Source organism: Meles meles, chromosome 2, assembly GCF_922984935.1.
Source record: "Meles meles chromosome 2, mMelMel3.1 paternal haplotype, whole genome shotgun sequence".
Lineage (NCBI taxonomy): Eukaryota > Metazoa > Chordata > Mammalia > Carnivora > Mustelidae > Meles > Meles meles.
Genome location: NC_060067.1, coordinates 73,611,170 through 73,631,014, shown reverse-complemented (window position 1 = coordinate 73,631,014; position 19,845 = coordinate 73,611,170). Strand labels below are relative to the sequence as shown.

General features: G+C 40.2%; 1 protein-coding gene and 1 long non-coding RNA gene across 3 annotated transcripts in view; one reads left to right on the top strand and one right to left on the bottom strand.

Annotated features, from left to right (window-relative positions):
* The window catches only part of LOC123930583, a 34,089-nt gene extending 32,641 nt beyond the window's left edge, over positions 1-1,448 (bottom strand). The window contains exon 1 of the long non-coding RNA XR_006816119.1: positions 1,329-1,448. This is a non-coding gene — a long non-coding RNA (uncharacterized LOC123930583). The remainder of the gene's footprint in view (positions 1-1,328) is intronic.
* On the top strand, positions 1,000-18,694 carry RAB33B (RAB33B, member RAS oncogene family). Of its 2 annotated transcripts, XM_045986762.1 has the most exons (3): positions 1,000-1,592; positions 1,836-2,103; positions 15,880-18,694. In XM_045986762.1, exons 2-3 carry the CDS (start codon positions 1,855-1,857, stop codon positions 16,318-16,320), a joined length of 690 nt encoding a protein of 229 aa, XP_045842718.1. In that variant the 5' UTR covers positions 1,000-1,592; positions 1,836-1,854; the 3' UTR covers positions 16,321-18,694. The 2 variants fall into 2 exon arrangements, with proteins under 2 accessions (XP_045842718.1, XP_045842713.1); XM_045986757.1 differs by having other exon boundaries at positions 1,000-2,103.
* The last annotated feature ends 1,151 nt before the right edge of the window (positions 18,695-19,845 follow it).

Below are 19,845 nucleotides of genomic sequence, written 5' to 3'. Positions count from 1 at the left end.
TAAACAACTGGAATTTCCCAGCTCATGTTTTAGTTTCTCTAACAGGATACTGAATAAATGTAATTGGCATACACATTCAACCAGGTGAGTAAACTTTTTTTCCTGGCTAACATAACTTGCTCTATTAGTGACTGTATAGTTTTTCTTTTTTTTTTTTTAAATTTTATTTATTTATTTATTTTTGACAGACAGAGATCACAAGTAGACAGAGAAGCAGGCAAAGAGTGAGGAAGCAGGCTCACTGCCTAGCAGAGAGCCCGATGCGGGGCTCGATCCCGGGACCTGGGATCATGACCTGAGCTGAAGACAGAGGCTTTAACCCACTGAGCTACCCAGGCGCCCCTTGTATAGTTTTTCTACAGCAACAGAAGTTACTATATATTAGGGCTATCGCAAATTCCTGGTAATTCTGGGTAGCCTCGGGTTCTTCCACTAATTTCCAATGACTACGTTTTCATTTTACCTAATGGAATAATCAATTTATCTCCTTTCCTAGAACTTTTAGTGCTGTACTGTTCCCCTTACTCTAATGCCTACCATGTCCTCCTCTCCATAGGCCTTGACTTTACAAGCGGCATAACCATTTGCTCAAACAGGGAGAAAAAAATGTCTTGTCACTGCAAAACAAAACAACTTTTCACAAAAAACAAAGTTCGCACACTTTGGACCTTTTGAGTTACTGTGCGGGAGGTTTCATCTGACGAATTCCACAGAAGATTCTTTCCGGTTGGGTGGTCTCGTCTGTTAATGTTTTTCTTAGTGTGCCAAGACAACTTCTGCGTGCGCTCAGGAATACTGAGCGGCCACATCATCATCACCCAGGCATTAAGACATAACTAGGGCATAATGGGTTTTATTCTCATAGAGAGTGCGTCTGGACACAACTCCCGGTTCAACGCCCCTAAGTGTCCCACAAGTGATCTGCTCCACTTCTTGGGCCTGGGGCATCCGCAAAACGAGCCCTGGGCACCAGAGTCCCGCGGATACCCTCACTAGAGGGCGAGGAAATTCTCCGTGCAACGGCGGCGGCAGCCTCGACCTCCCCACGAGCTCACTGACAACTCCGCGAGGCCGGGGGCTCGCCTCCACCCGCGTCCCGGGCCTTCCGGCGGCACCTCACGCCCCACCCCCTACAGTCATCGTTGCTACGGTCCCAAGTCCCGGGGTCCAGGGAGCCCCGAGCGGGCAGGCGGCACAGCGATTCCGCGCCCCCCGGGTGCAAGCCGAGAGAACCCGCTTCCACCTGCAAGTCCGGGGAACCCCCAACAACGTCAACAACGGCGCCGAACCCCACATCCCAGCCTTCGGAAGACCTTTCGTCTCCTCACCAGGCACACGCCCCCGTTTAAGGTTGCTCTTCGGCCATCTCGCGAGAGAGGCCTGGTGGTACCTCCTTCCTTTCAGCTGTCTTTCTCTCCCCGCCCCCAGAGTGATTGCGCGGCTTCCTCTGGAGGGCGGGAGTCTTGGACGAGGCGAGGCCGGTCCAGCCTGGGTGCCGGGCCTAGGGCGCTCTGCCGGGCCGTTCCGCAGGTCGGCTCTCCGCACCCGCCGTTAAGCCCCCAGCAGGGCCCCCGGCCGTCAAGCCTTTCCAGGTACACCGGGGCCGACGGGGAAGACGGCGGGGCGGAGCCGCGGGCTAGGTGGGAGGAGCAGCGAGACGGGCCCGCTGGGCGCCACACCTGCGCGACGTGGGGGCGGGAAGGTGCGCACGCGCGCTGCGGGGCCGGAGGGCGGTGGCTCCTGCGACGTTACGCTTCCGAGCCGGCAAACTGGGCTCCCCCGCTAGAGGTGGCGTATTCTCTCTGTCTTTCCGCGTCTCCTTTCCTCCGCCTCAGTTTGGGGCGGGTCCGGAGAATGGCTTCGGAGATGGAGTCGTCTCTGGAGGCGAGCTTCTCGTCCAGCGGTGCGGTGTCAGGGGGTTCAGTGTTCCTGCCTCCGGCTCGCTCCCGTATCTTCAAGATAATCGTGATCGGTGACTCCAATGTGGGCAAGACGTGCCTGACCTACCGCTTCTGCGCCGGCCGTTTCCCCGACCGCACCGAGGCTACCATCGGGGTGGATTTCCGAGAACGTGCGGTGGAGATAGATGGGGAGCGCATCAAGGTGAGCGGAGGGGACAGTGTCGGGGAGGAAGGATGCCTTGGGGTGACAGGTCCCGACCCCACCGTGGGTTGATCGCTGGCCCTGTGCAACGTGTGCGCGCCGTCTTTTCTCAAGCGGATGTAGAGATTGGAGCTGGGGCTCAGAAGGATTTATATATATATAACTTAGAAGGCAGTGCTCCACAAACTTTAATGTCCCGCGATTTACCCGGCCAACTTGGTTTTTGTTTTTTGTTTGTTTGTTTGCTTGTTTTAATGCAGATTCTGATTTAGTGAAGCCGCCGGTGATGCAGATGCAACTAGTCCGTGAATCACACTTTGAGTAGCAAAGAGTGTAGAAGGTATCCGTTGACTCGTTGGCAGGGTCTCATGTGTTGGGAATCAGGGAAGGCTGAAGGAAAAACAGTGAAATTTCTCAGGCATGGAAAACATTTATTAAATATTGTATATTAAACAGTTGTCTGAGCACTGTCTCAGATGTGGTGGAAGTAAAGCCTTACTGCCTTTGAGGAAGTAATTAGGTGTTCTCTTGCGTGCTGTTTGCTTCAGAAGTTTCAATCTGACATTGAGTTGTTGAGAAAAGTCTATTTTCCTGCAGAACCATTCTATACACAATAGTTCCTACTTGGTTTGCCCGAAAACACATCCTTAGTACCATCCTCTCCCAATTCTTAATTCTTACTGGTGGCTCTGGAGACTAGGGAGGCAGTTATAGTAGAGAAGGGAGTAGGCCCAAGGCCAAGATTAGGGTTCTGAGGGATTGGAATGGATACATTGGAAAATGAGGATCAGTGACAGGGCTGAGACCTTCTGCTGGTATACACTTCTTCATTCCAGACCACCATTAAGTCTGCAGCCACTGGCTAATACCACCCTTTAAAACATGCAGACCCCAGGATAAAGCTGTGCCTTCCTTATACTGTTTACTTTTTTGCTTAAATTAGTATGTACATCTTTACCTCAGTCCTGTGTGGGGTAAAAGCAGACTCATTTTTTCATTCCTCCTTTCACATCCTTGAGGCAAGAACAATTTATTTTTTAGTTCTCCAACCGCTGCCCTTCACCACCACCCCCCTCCCCAGAGGGGTTTAAATGCTAATAATGGGGGCACCTGGGTGGCTCAGTGGGTTAAAGCCTCTGCCTTCGGCTCAGGTCATGATCTCAGGGTCCTGGGATCGAGCCCCGCATCGGGCTCTCTGCTCAGCGGAGAGCCTGCTTCCTCCTCCCTCTCTCTCTGCCTACTTGTGATCTCTGTCTGTCAAATAAATAAAATCTTAAAAAAAAATAAAATAGGGGCGCCTGGGTGGCTCAGTGGATTAAGCCACTGCCTTCGGCTCAGGTCATGATCTCAGGGCCCTGGGATCGAGCCCCGCATCAGGCTCTCTGCTCCACGGGGAGCCTGCTTCCTCCTCTCTCTCTGCCTGCCTCTCTGCCTACTTGTGATCTCTCTCTCTGTCAAATAAATAAATAAAATCTTAAAAAAATAAAATAAAATAAAATAAATGCTAATAATGTAAAGGAAAAATAGGGTTGAAAAGGAATCAGCCCTCTATAGGCCCTTTTGCCTTTTAGTTTTAATTTACTCTTTTATCATTCCATTCAGGCTGCCAGTGGTGGTCTTTTGGGTACTCTGTGTTAGGGAGTGAAGAAACATCTATATATACTACAGAGGAAAAGACAGAAGACTAAATCTTATTCATCAGAATTAGGTTAGGTGCAGAATCCTGAGGGTGAGGAAAATAATGGGGCTTCTGAGGTTTCAGGAGGAGGTTAGTTTGGGAAAAGCAGGAGTCCTGGGAGAGAGTGCATGGGCTTTGGAGCCCAACTGACTTGGCCCAAATTTGAACCTATGAAAGGGTAAGGATGGACTATGTGTACTTAGATGGGTGACCAATTTTGCCCAAAACTTTCCCAGTTTTATTTTATTTTTTTTATAAGATTTTATTTATTTACTTGACAGAGAAGGAGTATAAGCAGGGGGAGTGGCAGGCAGAAGGAGACGGAAGAGGAGCAGGGAGTCAGATGTGGGGCACGATCCCCGGACTTTGGGATCCTGACTGGAGCCAAAGGCAGACACTTAACTGACTGAGCCACCCAGGCACCTCAAGACTTGCCCAGTTTTAAAACTGGAAGTCACACGTCCCAGGAACACCCTGAATTTCAGGCAAACTGGGGTAGTCAGTTACTCTAGTCCTAAGACAGATTCTTTAATCTTTCAGGGACCATTTTCTTTTCTGAAAATACCGTATTTTCAGATGGTAATGAATTGGGATTCATATTCGGATTCAGTTGGGGTAATAATTGGGATGATAATACCATATGAGATTAGGTGGAGGATTATATGAGAACATATGTGTAGCAACTGGTTCATAATTGGTAATCTTAAGATTCTTCTTAGTAGCTTAACATCATCACTCCTCTTTGACGGCATCACTTCTGTGGCTGTGCACTTAAAGCATGAAGCAGAGATAAAGTAGGGTATGAGCAGACCGGTGAAGGTGAGAGAAATTACCTCCAAAAGCATGATTTTAAAGAAATAAGTAGAGGGAATAGAGGCAGGGGAGGAGTTAGGATTTTCCTCCTTTACCTACTTATGGCTTGCCATTTGTGCTTGAACATCTCAGATGAATCAGTTGCAAATTTAAGAGACACTTAAAAAATATAAAATGTGTCCATTGTCTAAGCTGAATACTTAACTATTGGAGTAAGTGCTAGCAGTGATAAGTAAACCAAAAGCCATAAATGTGATGAATCTGGGAGCACAGAGCTCATTCTTCTGATTGAGAGCAGTAAAGAGAAAACATTTTGGGGGGGGATTATTCCTCCTGAGCTTTAGCCTAACCTATTTGGTTGGTAGAAACCTGTATACTGAGTTTCTTTTTCTTTGAAGGCCTTAGCCATTGACTTGTACCTCCAACTTTTAAGACTTGGAAGATTTTTATTGTGGTTGAAAAGACTCTAACAGAAATATTCTGAGATTTTTGTAGTAGAAAAATATATGACTATTTTGAACATTGCTTTCACAAAGTTTTAAGAAGCAAAAGACATTTCAAAATATGTGTATCCCCATATATTATACATTGGTCTTAAAAAAAAAGATTTATTTATTTGAGAGTGAGTGGGGAGAGGGGCAAAAGGGGAGGGAGAGAATCTCAAGTAGACTCCCCACTGAGCAAGGAGCCCTCATGGGGCTTGGTCTTAGGACCCTGAGATCATGACCTGAGCAGAAATCAAGAGTGGGATGTTTAACTGACTAAGCCACCCAGGCGCCCCAGAACATTTTTTTTTTTTTAACTATTTTTAGGGGCACCTGGGTGGCTCAGTTGGTTAAGTCTCTGACTTTGGCTCAGGTCACGATCTCAACGTCCTGGGATCAAGCTCCACCCCCCCACCACAGTCAGGCGAGTCTGCTGCTGTTTCTTCATCTGCCCCTTCTCCTGAGTATGCATGCTTGCTTCCTCTCTCTCTAATAAACAAGTGAAATCTTAAAAAAAAAAAAAAACTTCTTTAGTGTCTTAAAAAAAATTGAAGTGAATATAGAAGAGCTTTATTCCATGTCCTGATTCTGCTTTTTTGTTGTTAACCTGTAATACATCTTAAGTGGTGCTCAAATGGTCCTACATATTTTTTCTTTGGGAAGTTTTTAGCCTAATCTGAAATGACGTCTTTTCATTTTTCATCTTAAAGTGAAAGCTGGAGAACATTATGTTACTTTACTAATAACATGACATTCTAGACATTTTTATTTGTTTGGTAAAAGTGAGATGTGTTAAATATATTTTTTTAAAGATTTATTTGAGAGAGAGAGTACATGTGTGCACACACACGTGAGTGAGGGGGAGGGGCAGAGGGAGAGACTTTCAAGCAGACTCCCCACTGAGCGGGGACTCTGATGTGGGGCTCTGTCCCACCACCCCAAGATCATGACCTGAGCCAAAATCAATAGTCATAAATACTTAACTGTCCGAGCCACCCAGGTGCCCTGTGTTAATTTTTTTTTTTTTTTTTTAAAGATTTTACCCATTTGACAGACAGAGATCACAAGTAGGCAGAGAGGCAGACAGAGAGAGAGGGAGAAGCAGGCTCCCTGCTGAGCAGAGAGCCCGATGCGGGGCTCGTCCCAGGACCCTGAGATCATGACCTGAGCCGAAGGCAGAGGCTTTAACCCACTGAGCCACCCAGGCGCCCCGTGTTAAATGTTTTTAATTGTGGACTGGAGGTTTTTTAAAAAGTATGCCTTAGGGCAGTGCCCTTTCAAAATCAGTTAAAATGTTTTATGAAATGTGGCAAAGTCTATATTTGTTCACTTTTTCCTAAGTACTATATATGTGTGGTTGAAAAAGGAAAATCTTGTTTGCAGAATTTTGGAAGTTGAATAAAATTATAAAATGAATTCTTTAAATAAAAACACATTTGATTTTTAAATTAAGACTCTCAACCCTAATCCTTATGCTCCTTCCTTGTATGTGTATCCCCATCGTAACTAGCTCTGTTCCTTTCATACAAGCATTTTACAATGGCAGACACCAAAAGAATAATTAAAGCCTCATGTTGCATTTAATCTATCTTCTCATTAGGGGTCAGCAGCAGTTTCTATTTGAACATTGGGATGGCTTACTTATCAATTATAGAGGTATGATGTTTTGCCATGTTAAATACAAGATGTTAATATTAACTAAAGGAACATAATCAGGACACCTCTTCCCCTGTTGTTAAAACAAATATTTAATGAGTAATTGCAAGAAAGATGACATTTTTGTTAGTCACAAAGAATTATGATACATCATAGGGGTTGGCAAACCATGCTCGAGGGCCGAATATGGCCTGCTGCCTGTTTTTGTGTGGCCAGCAAGCTAAAAGTGATTTTTACTTTTTTAAGTGGTTGGGGGGAAAATCGTAAGAATATGATTTCATGACAGGTGAAAGTTATGTGAAATTCACATTTGAGTGTTTATACATGAAGTATTGAAACACAGCTGTGTTCCGGTATTCACATACTGTGCTTGCTTTTGCACTACGGTGGCAAGAGCTGAGTAGTTGTGACACTGTTAGGCCCACAGAGCCCAAGATATTCACTCTTTACAGAAAAAGTTTGCTGACCCTGATATAGTGCATAGATGAATTGTTGTCCCGGATTGGGAGAAGAGGTATGTACCTAAAAAGATGACCAGCAAAACCAGGCGATGAATGAGTACCAAGTTATTGTTTGGATGTGGGTGGAGGAATCATTTGTGTTTGGAGTGCCAGGTGAGGTTTCACAGAGGGAAGGCAGAGCTGCGGGGGCTTTTCTGAAGAGGACCATCGGCAGGATGCTCCATCAGGATCAGAGGTTCTATAGAAAGGTGACAAGTGGGAAGAATGTGAAGGTGTTGGTAGCAACATTTTTTGTCTAAAAAACAAAGCTAAAGAGTCTAGGCTTCATTTTGTATGCATGGTGAAAAGTCCCCAGTGTTTTAGGAAGATAAATGTGGCAGCAATAGAGGATGGATCTGGAGTGAGACTCAGTCTACCCCTTGACCTGGTTTTCTAACACATTCTCTCCTTTGGTAGTCACTTGACTGTTGTCAGCTGTCAATCCATGAAGATAACTTTTTAAATCTTTGTTTAGCCCACCTCTCTCCTCATCTCACTCTGCATTTCCTACTGTCTTTTAGACACGGCTATTTGGATAATCCCTCCTTTGCCTTGAATGTCCAAAGTGAGTTCATCTTCCTAGGCAAATCTGCTGTTCCTGTTTCTCCCCACATCACCTAGGTTGTCATGAAGACATCCTCCTTTTCCTCAAGGCCTCGTTCCTCTCTTTTGTACCTAAATCCACCTGGTTCTCTACATGCATGATTCTCTCATCCACCCTTTGTTCAAAATCCTAGGTCGGGTCTTTCTTACCTCCCTGTGAACTGTTGCAGCAACTCAACTCGTCTCTCATCCCTAGTTCTCAATGAGCCTGTTTTGTACATTGTTGCCAAAATGCCAGATTAGTGTTGCATTTAAGGGAGATTAATGTCCCCTGCCTCAGATGTCCTGGATAGTTCTCCATTATATTATAAAATTCCAGTTTTAAAAAATTAATGTAGGACTTCCTTAATCTTGCTCCAGACTGCTTTTCAGACTTTTCCCCCCCCATTACTTTCCTTCAGGTACCCTATAGTCTAGCTGCTTATTTGCCGATCCCTGTGTTTCCCCGTGCATGCCCCGCTCTGCCTGGAATATTTCCTCTGCTCATATTTCAGCACATATAATTCTTCCCTGTTAAACTCAGTGTGTCTATCAAAAACATCCCATCCCTCCTTCTCCATTCTATTCTTTCTGTGAACTCCCTTCAGCACCTACCTGAGCCTTTAAATGATCTCTTAACTCACTGTACTATTTAGATGTCTCTGTCTCTTTTATTAAGTCTTCTTCGGTCTTACTCAGAGCAGGATCCATGTCTAGTAATGCCATAGACTTCTCTGAGTATCTAGCTTTAGTTTCTAGTTTAGGTTTCTAAACTAGGTAGTACTCAGGGGATACACATCGGATGTATGGAAAACGGGACATCAGTTGGTAGGCTACTCTGGTAAAATCCAGAATTGAGGTGATAATGGAAACTAATGGAAGTTTGATAGCTGATCAAAGAAGGAAGATCATTTGGGTTAATACCTTTATCATTTTCAGTCAAGCAAAAACAGTATTAAGTCATTTTAGCCAGATCATTTCTCATTTTGCTCATAAAACTACTAAAAGAAATTTCATCAGCAGTAAGACTCTACTGTTGGGATTGAGCAAAGAGCTAGGTTGCCATTTTTGTTTGAAATTTGTACTAGAATTTAGAATAGAGATTTGTGAAATATTATTAAAGCATATTTTACATTGTCCTTATAATGTGTAAAGTGGGAGTAATATCTCTGGGAGCATGCATTAGCCATTTTTCGTAAAACATTATTAAATTGGGAAAATTGCTCTGAAAATACTTCCTAATTTAACCAAAGGCATGTCACTTCCTTAGGTTCCAAAGTGTTATTCTCCTTTTTAAAGCACTGTGTATCACTCTACTCATAGCTAAACCTCAAGACTTTTCTAAACTGTCATGGGGTTCTCCACTGAGTATCTCCCTATGTCTGTCTCTCTTTTGGTCAGAGTTTCCTCTTGCCTTTTATGGCTGACAGTGTTTATCATTTGTCCTGTCCTTTCTTTGCAGAGTCTCTCTTTGCTCATCCCAGCCCCCTTGCCCTCGCCTCAGTGTCCCATGCAGGCCTTAAGGTTGCAGACAGCAAGGTGGTGTGCCTTTGCCCGAGCCTTCACTGTTTCAACAATTCTGTCAGTGAAATTTTGAAGGTTCTTCTAAAATACTCCTTTGTGGGATGCCTGGGTGGCTCAGTCTGTTAAGCGTCAGCCTTCACCTCAGGTCATGATCCCTGGGATCCAGTCTCCATCAGGCTCCTTCCTTGCTCAGTGGAGAGCCTACTTCTCTCTCGGCCTGCTTCTCCCCCTGCTTGTGCTCTAACCCACCCCCCCCGCCCCCCCGACAAATAAATAAAATATTTAAATAAATAAATAAACACTCCTGTGTAAATGCCTCTTTAACTTAGTAATTACTTTTATGGCTTTCTGGTAAAGTGTGAGAGTTACTATTTCAAACCTCTTGTTTCCTGAAAGTCTTGATAGGGTAGAATGCATAATTCTGAATAGGATTGGTGGAAATCCAAGTATTGTTGAGTCTGTCCCATCCTAAAACAAACGGTTTTCTTAGGGATAAACAGCCTCATCGTCACCACTTTTATTGAGGACTTTCACAGTTCTTTGAGGCAGATCTAGATTCTGGGTAATTATTATTTGTTTTAAAGTTTAGTTTGTTTTTATAGAAAAAGTGGTTGGTTGTTATGGAAAACAAAAGTAGAAATAAAGGGGGAAATTGCTTTAAAGACAGCATGGTTATTTGGTATTATTTCCTGGTGTGCTTTTCATTTATTTATTTTTTTATTTATTCATTTATTTATTATTTATTCATTTATTTATTATTTTATTTTTTATTTATTTATTTATTTATTTTATTTATTTTTATTATTTATTTATTTATTTATTTATTTTTAACTTATAAAGATTCTTTATAAAATCATTCTTCATTGATGAAATGGTTTTTGAGTACCTGAGCTACAGGAAATCTTTTTAAAAGAGAAAAGATCAGGTCCAGTTTCTTTGGACAGCTTTTATATATCATCCAAATTATTCCCCAAATATCTTTCTAAATGTTAAAGATACAACATGCAGTGGGTTTTGTTTTGGTTTTTTTTTTGGTCACTCTAAAAAACATATAATTCACGTGTCATAAGATTTACCCTTTTAAAATATACAATTTAGTGGTTTTTAGTATAATCACACGGTTTAGTATATTATTTACTATCCTCACTATCTGATTCCAGAAATCCGAAAAGAAACCCCAGGCCCATTTTAACAGTCACTCCCTGTTCCTCCCCTTTTCTCAACCCTGGAAGCCACCAGTCAGTCTACTTCTCTGTCTCGGATTTGCCTATCCTGGACATTTGATACACACAGAATCTTACGGTATGTGGCCTGTGGTGTCTGGCATCCTTCACTTTCTAGATTCATCCATGTTGTAGCATGTGTCAGTACTTCACTCTTTTTTATGGCTGAACAATACTCCATTATATGGACATACATTTTATTAGTTTGAACTAATAAAATCGAACAACATTCGGGTTGTTTTTACCTTTTAGCTGTTACAGATACTCTTGCTATGAACATTTGGGTACAAGTTTTTGTGTGAGCATATCTTTTCGATTTTCTTAGGTACATACCTGGGAGTGGAATTACTGGGTCGTATAGCAACTCTGTTTGTTTCTTTTAAATAATTTATGGAAGTGGATTTCAGATAACATAAAATTAACTATTTTATTTTATTTTTTAAAAGATTTTACTTATTTATTTGACAGAGACACAGCAAGAGAAGGAACAGAAGCAGGGGAAGTGGGAGAGGGAGAAGCAGGCTTCCCACTGAGCAGGAAGCCCAATATGGGACTCGATCCCAGGACCCTGAGATCATGACCTAAGCCCAAGGCAGACGCTTAACGACTAAGCCACCCATGCGCCCCAAGATGAACTATTTTAAAGTAAACAATTCAGCAGCATTCAAAGGATTCATAATGTTGTATAACCACATCTCTGTCCAGTTTTAAAGTATTTCCATCACTTCACAAAGTAAAATCCCTCCCCCAGTCAGCAGTTTCTCCCCATCCCCCAGCCCTGGCAACCACCCAGTCTGTGTTCTATCTCTATAGATTTCTCTATTTTGGATACTTTATGTAAATGGAACCATAGAATATATGTCTGGCCTCTTTCACTTAGTGTATTTTAGAGGTTTATCTGTGTTATAGCACGTATCAGTACTTTGTTCCTTTTTGTGGGTATATCATAGACTGATTAACTTTTTGAGGAACTGCCAAACTGTTTTCTAAAGTGGCTGTACTATTTTAAAATACATCCGCACCAGCAATGTACGAAGGTTCCAATTTTTCTACATCTCCACCAACCCTTGTTACTGTCCATCTTTTTTGTTTTTTTAATGGCCATCCTGGTGTGAGTGTAAAGTGGTATTTCATTTGTTTTTTTGGATTGCATTTCCTTGATGGCTAATGATGTTCAGTCTCTTGTCATGTGCTTATTGACCATTTGTACATTTTCTTTGGAGAAATGTCTATTCAGATTCTTTGCCAGTTTTTAAATTGGTTTATTTGTCCTTTTATTATTGAGTTATGAGAGGTCTTAAATATTCTGGATGGTACACCCCTATCAGATATTATTTACAGCTCTTTTCTCCCATTCTGTAAGTTGACTTTCACTTTCTTGATAATATTCTTTGAAACACATTTTTAATTTTGATGAAGTCCAATTTATCTGTTCTTTGATTGCTTGTGCTTTAAATATTGTATCTTAGAAATCCTTGTCTAACCCATTTGTCACAAATATTTATCCCTAGGCTTTCTTCTAAGAATTTCATAGTTTCAGCTCTTAAATTCAGTTTTTTTTTAACCATTTTCGATAAGTTTTTATATACGGTGTGAGGTAGGAGGTCCAACCTTGTGTTTCGTATGTTGTGCCAGAACCATTTGTTAAAACAACTCTTCTTTCTCTGTTGAATTGTCTCAGTGCTCTTGTTGAAAAGCAGTTGACTACAGGTATATGGATTTATTTCTGGACTCTTAAGTTTTGTTCTGTTGATCTGTTTGTTTATTCCAGTAGCACACAGTCTTGATTATTGTAGCTTTGTGTAATATCCTTTGATATCTTTAGAAGCATTTTTAATTGTGTGTTGAGTGTTTTTATTCTAAACCTGTTAGTAGGGATAAAAAAGTTGTATTTTTTTTTTTTTAGATTTTTTAAAAGATTTTATTTATTTATTTGACAGAGAGATCACAAGTAGGCAGAGAGTCAGGCAGAGAGAGAGGGGGAAGCAGGCTCCCTGCCGAACAGAGAGAGCCCGATGTGGGGCTCAATCCCAGGACCCCGAGATTATGACCCAAGTCGAAGGCAGAGGCTCAACCCACTGAGGCACCCAGGTGCCCCCAAAAGTTTTTTTTTTTTTAAAGGGAAGTTGTATTGTCAAAGAATATACTTTATTAGCTCTTTGCATACTCAGTGTAGCTAGTCTATGAGTGCTTATTTTATAGGGTCTGAAACTAAATTTTACTTTCACTGGTGTAGAAGCTAAGGCCGAGAGGTATAACAGTCACCTATGGCACATAGGAGGCATTGAATTAATCTTTGTTAATTTAAATAGTCTTTGATGTTAGTAGTTCTTAGTTTACCTTGCTGACAACTATTTGCTTTTATCTCTGATTTATATGATATTGAGTCTTTATGGCCTGTTTGCCATTTATATTGCTTACATCACAAGAGTGGTATTGTATAGTAATTTATTTTGTGACATGGTTTTTGGGAAGGCATTGGGCCCAAACCTGTGATTTAGTGAGTAAATGTGAGTGTAAGGGATAAATAAAGATTTTCAACAGTGTGCAAGGTAAGTAATTTTAGGATACCATTCAGCTACATGTAAGAGAAATTCAGCTATGATTTAACCATGTAAGGTTTTCTTTGTCTCATGTTATAAGGAGGCAGTAGTCTTTGTGATGGTACCTTGTCAGCTGGATTCCAGGTTTATGTAGATTTCTGCCATTCTTGTGTGTGGTCTTCTCCTTCATGCTCATAAGATGGTTGCTGAACCTCCAGTCATTATATCCCATTCCAAGCGGAAAGGGTAGGGTGAGAGAGGTGCAAAAGGCATGTGCCAAATGCTCTTTTTAAAATCACATATCCAGGGCGCCTGGGTGGCTCAGTGGGTTAAGCCGCTGCCTTCGGCTCAGGTCATGATCCCAGGGTCCTGGGATCGAGTCCCACATCGGGCTCTCTGCTCAGCAGGGATCCTGCTTCCTTCTCTCTCTCTGCCTGCCTCTCTGTCTACTTGTGATCTCTCTCTCTCTGTCAAATAAATAAATAAAAAATAAAAATAAAAAAAAATTAAATCACGTATCCATAGTTTTCCTGGAAAACGCCACTGAAAGACTGTCTGCAAATTATTTGCGAGTACTATGTCATTTGGCCTCCCTTAGTTCTAGGAGAGCCTGAGAGATCAAGTTTATATAGCATTTTATATTTCTGCCTAGAGCAAAATTTGGTTTATGTTAATTAGAAAGAAAGGGAGAATATTAAGAAAATGAAGAAATTTGGTCTTAAAAAGAACTACCAAAAAAAAAAAAAATCAGAAGTGATAAAATTTAAGGTAGCTTGGGGTGCTTGGCGGGCTCAGTCAGAAGAGCATGCAACTCTTGATCTTGGGGTTGTGAGTGCAAGCCCCACACTGGGTGTAGAGATTACTAAAAAAAATTTTTAAGTTAAGATACCAGGGAAGAGATTAGTGATATTTTAATCTCTAATCACATGTTTTAAAATGTATTTATTCATTTGTTACATCTTAATTGAGCACTTACCATGTGCTGCCATAATCTGAGCACTTTATATCTTATATCCTTCTTTGTGGGCCATCTACAGAATCCCCTCATTTCCCTCTACTTCTATGTCACTCTGTGAAAAATCACCAGTCTAGGCTTCTCTGAATTTATATAAACAGTACAAGTCTTTTGGTCAAAATTTACCTAAGCAAATCTTTTTTTTTTTTTTAAGATTTTATTTATTTATTTGCAGACAGAGATCACAAGTAGGCAGAGAGGCAGGCGGGGGTTTGGGGGGTTGGGGGGAGAAGCAGGCTCCCTCCTGAGCAGAGAGCCAGATATGGGGCTTGATCCCAGGACCCTGGGATCATGACCTGAGCCAAAGGCAACGGCTTAACCAACTGAGCCACCCAGGCGCCCCATACCTAAGCAAATCTACCTCTAGTCTTTTCTACCCTCATCACTTAACTTTTTTAGGAAGTAAACAAAAGCAGGTTAATTCAGTGTTTTAAGAGAATCATAACACATGACTTATATTTAGCTTTAGATAATTATTTTCCTCAACTCCCCCCCAGTCCCCATATTTCAATTAGGAGATATTGGGATATTGGAATAGTCTTACTGTTAGATATTTTTAGGTTAAATAAGTGATTTTCTAGCCTTTTAAGATTTTCAAGGGGGATTTCGTAGAACGTCTCTCTCTCTATATGTATATATACATACATATACACATATAGGTTTGGGGACTAGACCTAATGACTCCTAGCGTCTGTCTTAAGTGGACTCTTTTAAGTTAGTCTGGTGAAAGGTAGAGAGAATGGCATATAGTAACCAGTAACCAGATTTACAGGAATTAGACAGTTAATTGGGGCACCTGGGTGGGTCAGTTGGTTAAGCGTCTGCCTTATGCTTAGGTCATGATTCCAGGGTGCTGGGATCGAGCCCTGCATGGGGCTCCCTGCTCAGTAGGGAACCTGCTTCTCCCCTCCTTCTGCCTGTCCTCACCCTGCTTGTGCTCTCTCTCTCTCTGTGTCAAATAAAGAAATAAAATCTTAGAGAAATAAAGAAATTATGGGGCACCTGGGTGGCTCAGTCGTTAAGCGTCTGCCTTTGGCTCAGGTCAGGTTCCAAAGGGTCCTGGGCTAGAGCTCCTCATCAGGCTCCCTGCTTCTGCAGGAAGCCTCCTTCTCCCTCTTCCACTCCCTCTGCTTGTGTTCCCTCTCTCGCTGTCTCTATCTTTCTCTCTGTCAAATAAATAAATAAAATCTTAAGGAAAAAAAAAAAGAAAAAGCAGACACTTTGTTAAAACCTGATATATTTCTATTTACTATTTTACTTATTTCAGTAGTTTTTGTTGTTGTTGTTGTTGTTGTTGTTTAGAGATTTTATCTATTTATTTGAGAGAAAGAGAGCATGAGAAGAGGGAGAGGGAGAAGCAGGCTTCCACCTAAGCAGGGAGCTGGAGGTGAGGCTCCATCCCAGGAGCCTGTGATCATGATCCAAGCTGAAGGCAGACACTTAACTGACTGAGCCACCCACATGCCCCAATTTAATATTTTAAAATCAGTTTTTGAGGTATAATTTCATCCAAACAAATTTAACTTACTGAATTTAAGTGCTGAATTGAAATATTTGTTCTGACACTTGTATTGATTATGAGTTAACTATAAGATCATGACATCTGGATCCCATAAATTACACTGAAAAGGCATTATGGATGGGAACAAAGTAATTTAAGTAAAGAAGTACTAAAGACCATGTGGAATTGATTAAAATATTCAATATGTATAATTGAAATGAAATTCTCAGTTTTCTCTTTTTTTTTTCATTTTCAGATCCAGTTATGGGACACAGCAGGACAAGAACGATTTAGAAAGAGCATGGTACAGCACTATTACAGAAATGTCCATGCTGTTGTCTTCGTGTATGATATGACCAACATGGCTAGTTTTCACAGCCTGCCATCTTGGATAGAAGAATGCAAACAACATTTGCTAGCCAGTGACATACCACGGATTCTTGTTGGAAATAAATGTGACTTGAGAAGTGCCATTCAAGTACCTACAGACTTGGCACAAAAATTTGCTGACACACACAGTATGCCTTTGTTTGAAACGTCTGCGAAAAACCCCAATGATAATGACCATGTGGAAGCTATATTTATGACCTTGGCTCATAAACTTAAGAGCCACAAACCATTAATGCTTAGTCAACCCCCTGATAACGGAATTATACTGAAGCCTGAACCAAAGCCTGCAATGACATGCTGGTGCTAAGTAACAGTCTTTATTCTGCTATCTAATTTTGACTAAAGAATGCTTTTGAAGTATGACAGTGATAAGTCATAAGATTTAATCTCAAATATAATGGATCATCCTGACATTTTACTATTTATCATTGTCATGCTAATTTTTGTATTTTGTATCTACTTAATTACATTTGTCATTGTGACAACACAGGACAAAAGTTGGTTTTCACGTGAGGTTGAAAATGAAGTAAAGGCAGGATGAATCAGAATATCTTCCCATTGAGAGCCCAGTGAAGGAGGCTTCAAATGAGAGCACGTTGGTATTTTAGGAGTAGATGACTATACAATCCTGTGTTCCTGGGATTGAAAAAAAAATCAAGGGTTTAAGACATACTTACTAGGTATGTCCTTTGAATGGGAAGTGTTCTCATTAGGACAAAACTGGTATTGCCTCTCCCTAGAGTTCTTTCTTTGTATTATTGATGTGTTTTATTGCATTATTATTGGTACATTTGACAACCAAGACTATTTCATTCCAGTGTGGGGAGAAGGCATAGAATATTTTTTGGTTCTCAGTGCATAAAGAACGACTTCCAGTGATTCCAGATGCGTGAGATTTCAAATCAGTATATCAGTCAGATCTACAGAAGTCATTGTTATTTTTACGAAAATAATTTGAATTGTTTTCTTACTAAATTCTACTGAAATATGCAAATGTAAGTCTGACTTTAATGTCAATGAAGTGACAATAAGGTGCTTTATAATTTATTCTGGTATATTTAGTGAAAAACCAATTGAAAGCATTGGAGGAGTTATAACTTGGCGGAAAACAGGTAAATGTGGTTCCTGGCTACTAAGACCTGTTCTTAGCTCTTAATAATTCCAAGCTGTGTATCTGGCATAGTATCTCTTGCTCTCCCCCATCATCAGTCAATTTAATGACTAAAGGTTGAATTAACAAATCAACTTCCACATGGAATTGTGGCTCTGAAGGCATACCTCTAATTCCTCGGAGCCTGCATATAGTTCTGTAATAATATTGTGTTGCAGTGTATCAGTCTTTAAAATCTTTAAATTTTATGGTCACAACGAGCTATTCCTCCTCAGTATGAAAAATAAAGTAGGTATTGAAAAAATAAAGTAGGTATTGAGAAATACCTTGTCTCTCTCCCTCAGTGGTGTAAAGAGTAGTTCAAGAAGTTTCTTACCCTAAATATGTTTATTTTGAATTTAAGACTTTGCACATAGAAAACGGTAATTTTTCATACAAAGCTATTACATGAATGGAATGTAAGCCATGAACTTTAACTGAAGTGTGCACATTCACTAATTCTGATGGATTGATGCCCTTGATAATTTTGGAAGTAATTAAGCCAAAAGATGATTATACTTATATTTTCAGAATGTGGGAAATCAAATAGGTAATCCAATCTAGTTTAGGATTTCTGTTTAATCATCATGATGATCCTAGTTGGAGAATTTAATTATAAAAACAAGATAATGCTATTAAAAGAACTGAAAAATAATTATAGGAAATAATTATTCAGTTTTAAATATTAGAGCTTAAGGAAAAACAAGTTGGCTTTGTCTGTGCTTAGGGAGATTAATCCATTTTTCCTATCATGCTAGAATTAAAAATGATTTGAATTTAAATTGTTGATTTGTAACTATTTTTGTAGTAAAACAATGACAACTGTGCTAATTGTGGTGGGTGTAACAGTTTTTTAAAGAAGGGAATATGTTTATTGCTTTTAAAACATTTTAAGTGTGGGAAGAAAGTTTACAAACTTTCCAAGCACATTTATGTTTTTAAATGCTGTTAATAATGGTTAAAAAAATAATATAACTTTCTTTTTATAAGAACATAATCTAGGTATCATTTACAGTTCTGTGAAAGAACTTATTTTTTCACTTTAATATTTATTAATTTTAAAGTATTTGTATCTCATTTGTAGTGATTTACTGTTTTAATTTTTTTCTACACATGTTTTTATTTTTTAAAGAGCACACTTATCAGTTGAATGGGGATAAAAGTTTTGATATTTTCCAAAGTATTTATAAAACACTTCATTGTTGAGAAATCACTTCCGGAATGGTGGCTATCAAACAAATAATTAAAATTTTTAAAGCACAAGTCACACATTTTGTAACTCCTGTGTGAATTTATTTTAATTATGACCCTTAACTGAAAACTTCAGGTATGTTTTGGGAAAGTCTTAATTTGAGAACAACTGAAGGGAGCTAATCCAGAATCTAATGTAGTTAGCTATTAATGACAATGCTTTATTGACAGTATATTGCTAATATGTTTCCTCATGAAATCTTAAGTTAAATAATTTCATTGTGGAATAGTGTCATTGTAACATTTCCCTTATTAAGTTCAATAAACCAGCTTTGCCATAAAGAAAGAAATTGTGTTTCATTCCCTTTGTTTGGTTATTAGAATGATTACAGAGTAAAACAAAAAAATCTTTTTTCCACTCTCGCTTCCAGGTAATGTATATAGTACATTAGGAACAAACAAATCTATTTGGAAATACATTTGGGGTTAGAGAACTTTTCAGAAAAACACCTAAATATTAAAATTAGATGATAAGGGTAGATTTGTCATTTGTGTGGCTGAACAATCAGCTTGTTTAACAGTAGTTCAGGGCAAACAAACACTGTTAAGAGTGGTTGACATCTTCAGATTCAGAGGTAAAGCAGTTTAACAAAATGAATAATTATAAAATATACGACAAAAAAGAGAAAGAATTATGTTGTCTAAGATCACAGTTTCTACCTTCACGTTACTGATTCAGGGTCTTTAGGAGAGTGCGAATTGAGGCTTGGACCCCTGAAGTTGATACTGCTTACCCGGCCCATTTATTTCACATGTAAGTTACTCTTCTGCTCAAACGCAAAATTGCATTATTCAAGAAAGACTGCTTTTTTAATCAGATATTAAGATAAGCTGGTCAGGGCGCCTGGGTGACTCAGTGGGTTAAAGCCTCTGCCTTCGGCTCAGGTCATGATCCCAGGGTCCTAGGATCGAGCCCCTCATTGGGCTCTGTGCTCAGCAGGGAGCCTGCTTCCCCCTCTCTCTCTGCCTCTCTCTCTGCCTACTTGTGATCTCCTTCTGTCAAATAAATAAATAAAAATCTTAAAAAAAAAAAAAAAAGATAAGCTGGTCAAGTCTTATGAGGGCAAATTTGCTAGAGCCTGTGTGGCAAGAGTTAATTGATTGGAATAACCTGATTTATCAAACATTTGTCAAGGGATATTTTTTTTTCCCCTAGATTTTTGTATAGGAAGTATTTGGACCACATACAGATGAGTAAACAATGAAGTCTCTTTCCCTGCCCCTCTCAGCTCCCTGCTGCTTCCACCGCAAACAACCGGCAGCATGAGTTTGTTGTTTCTGTATATAACAACAGTATATCCTGAAGATGAGTTCATATTAAAATACGTAAGGATCATTTCTCTCTTAGGCCTCATGGAATTCCTTCAGCTGACCATTATTTAGACAGCATTCTATTGCTGGACATTTGGGTTGTTCCCAGTCTTCTGCTAT

What these genes read in the sequence shown, in the direction of transcription:
- RAB33B (XM_045986762.1), top strand. Translation starts at nt 1,855, where the DNA reads ATGGCTTCGGAGATGGAGTCGTCTCTGGAGGCGAGCTTCTCGTCCAGC. An exon ending in TAGATGGGGAGCGCATCAAG is followed by an intron (nt 2,104 to 15,879) that starts GTGAGCGGAGGG and finishes TTTCATTTTCAG; the next exon opens with ATCCAGTTATGGGACACAGC.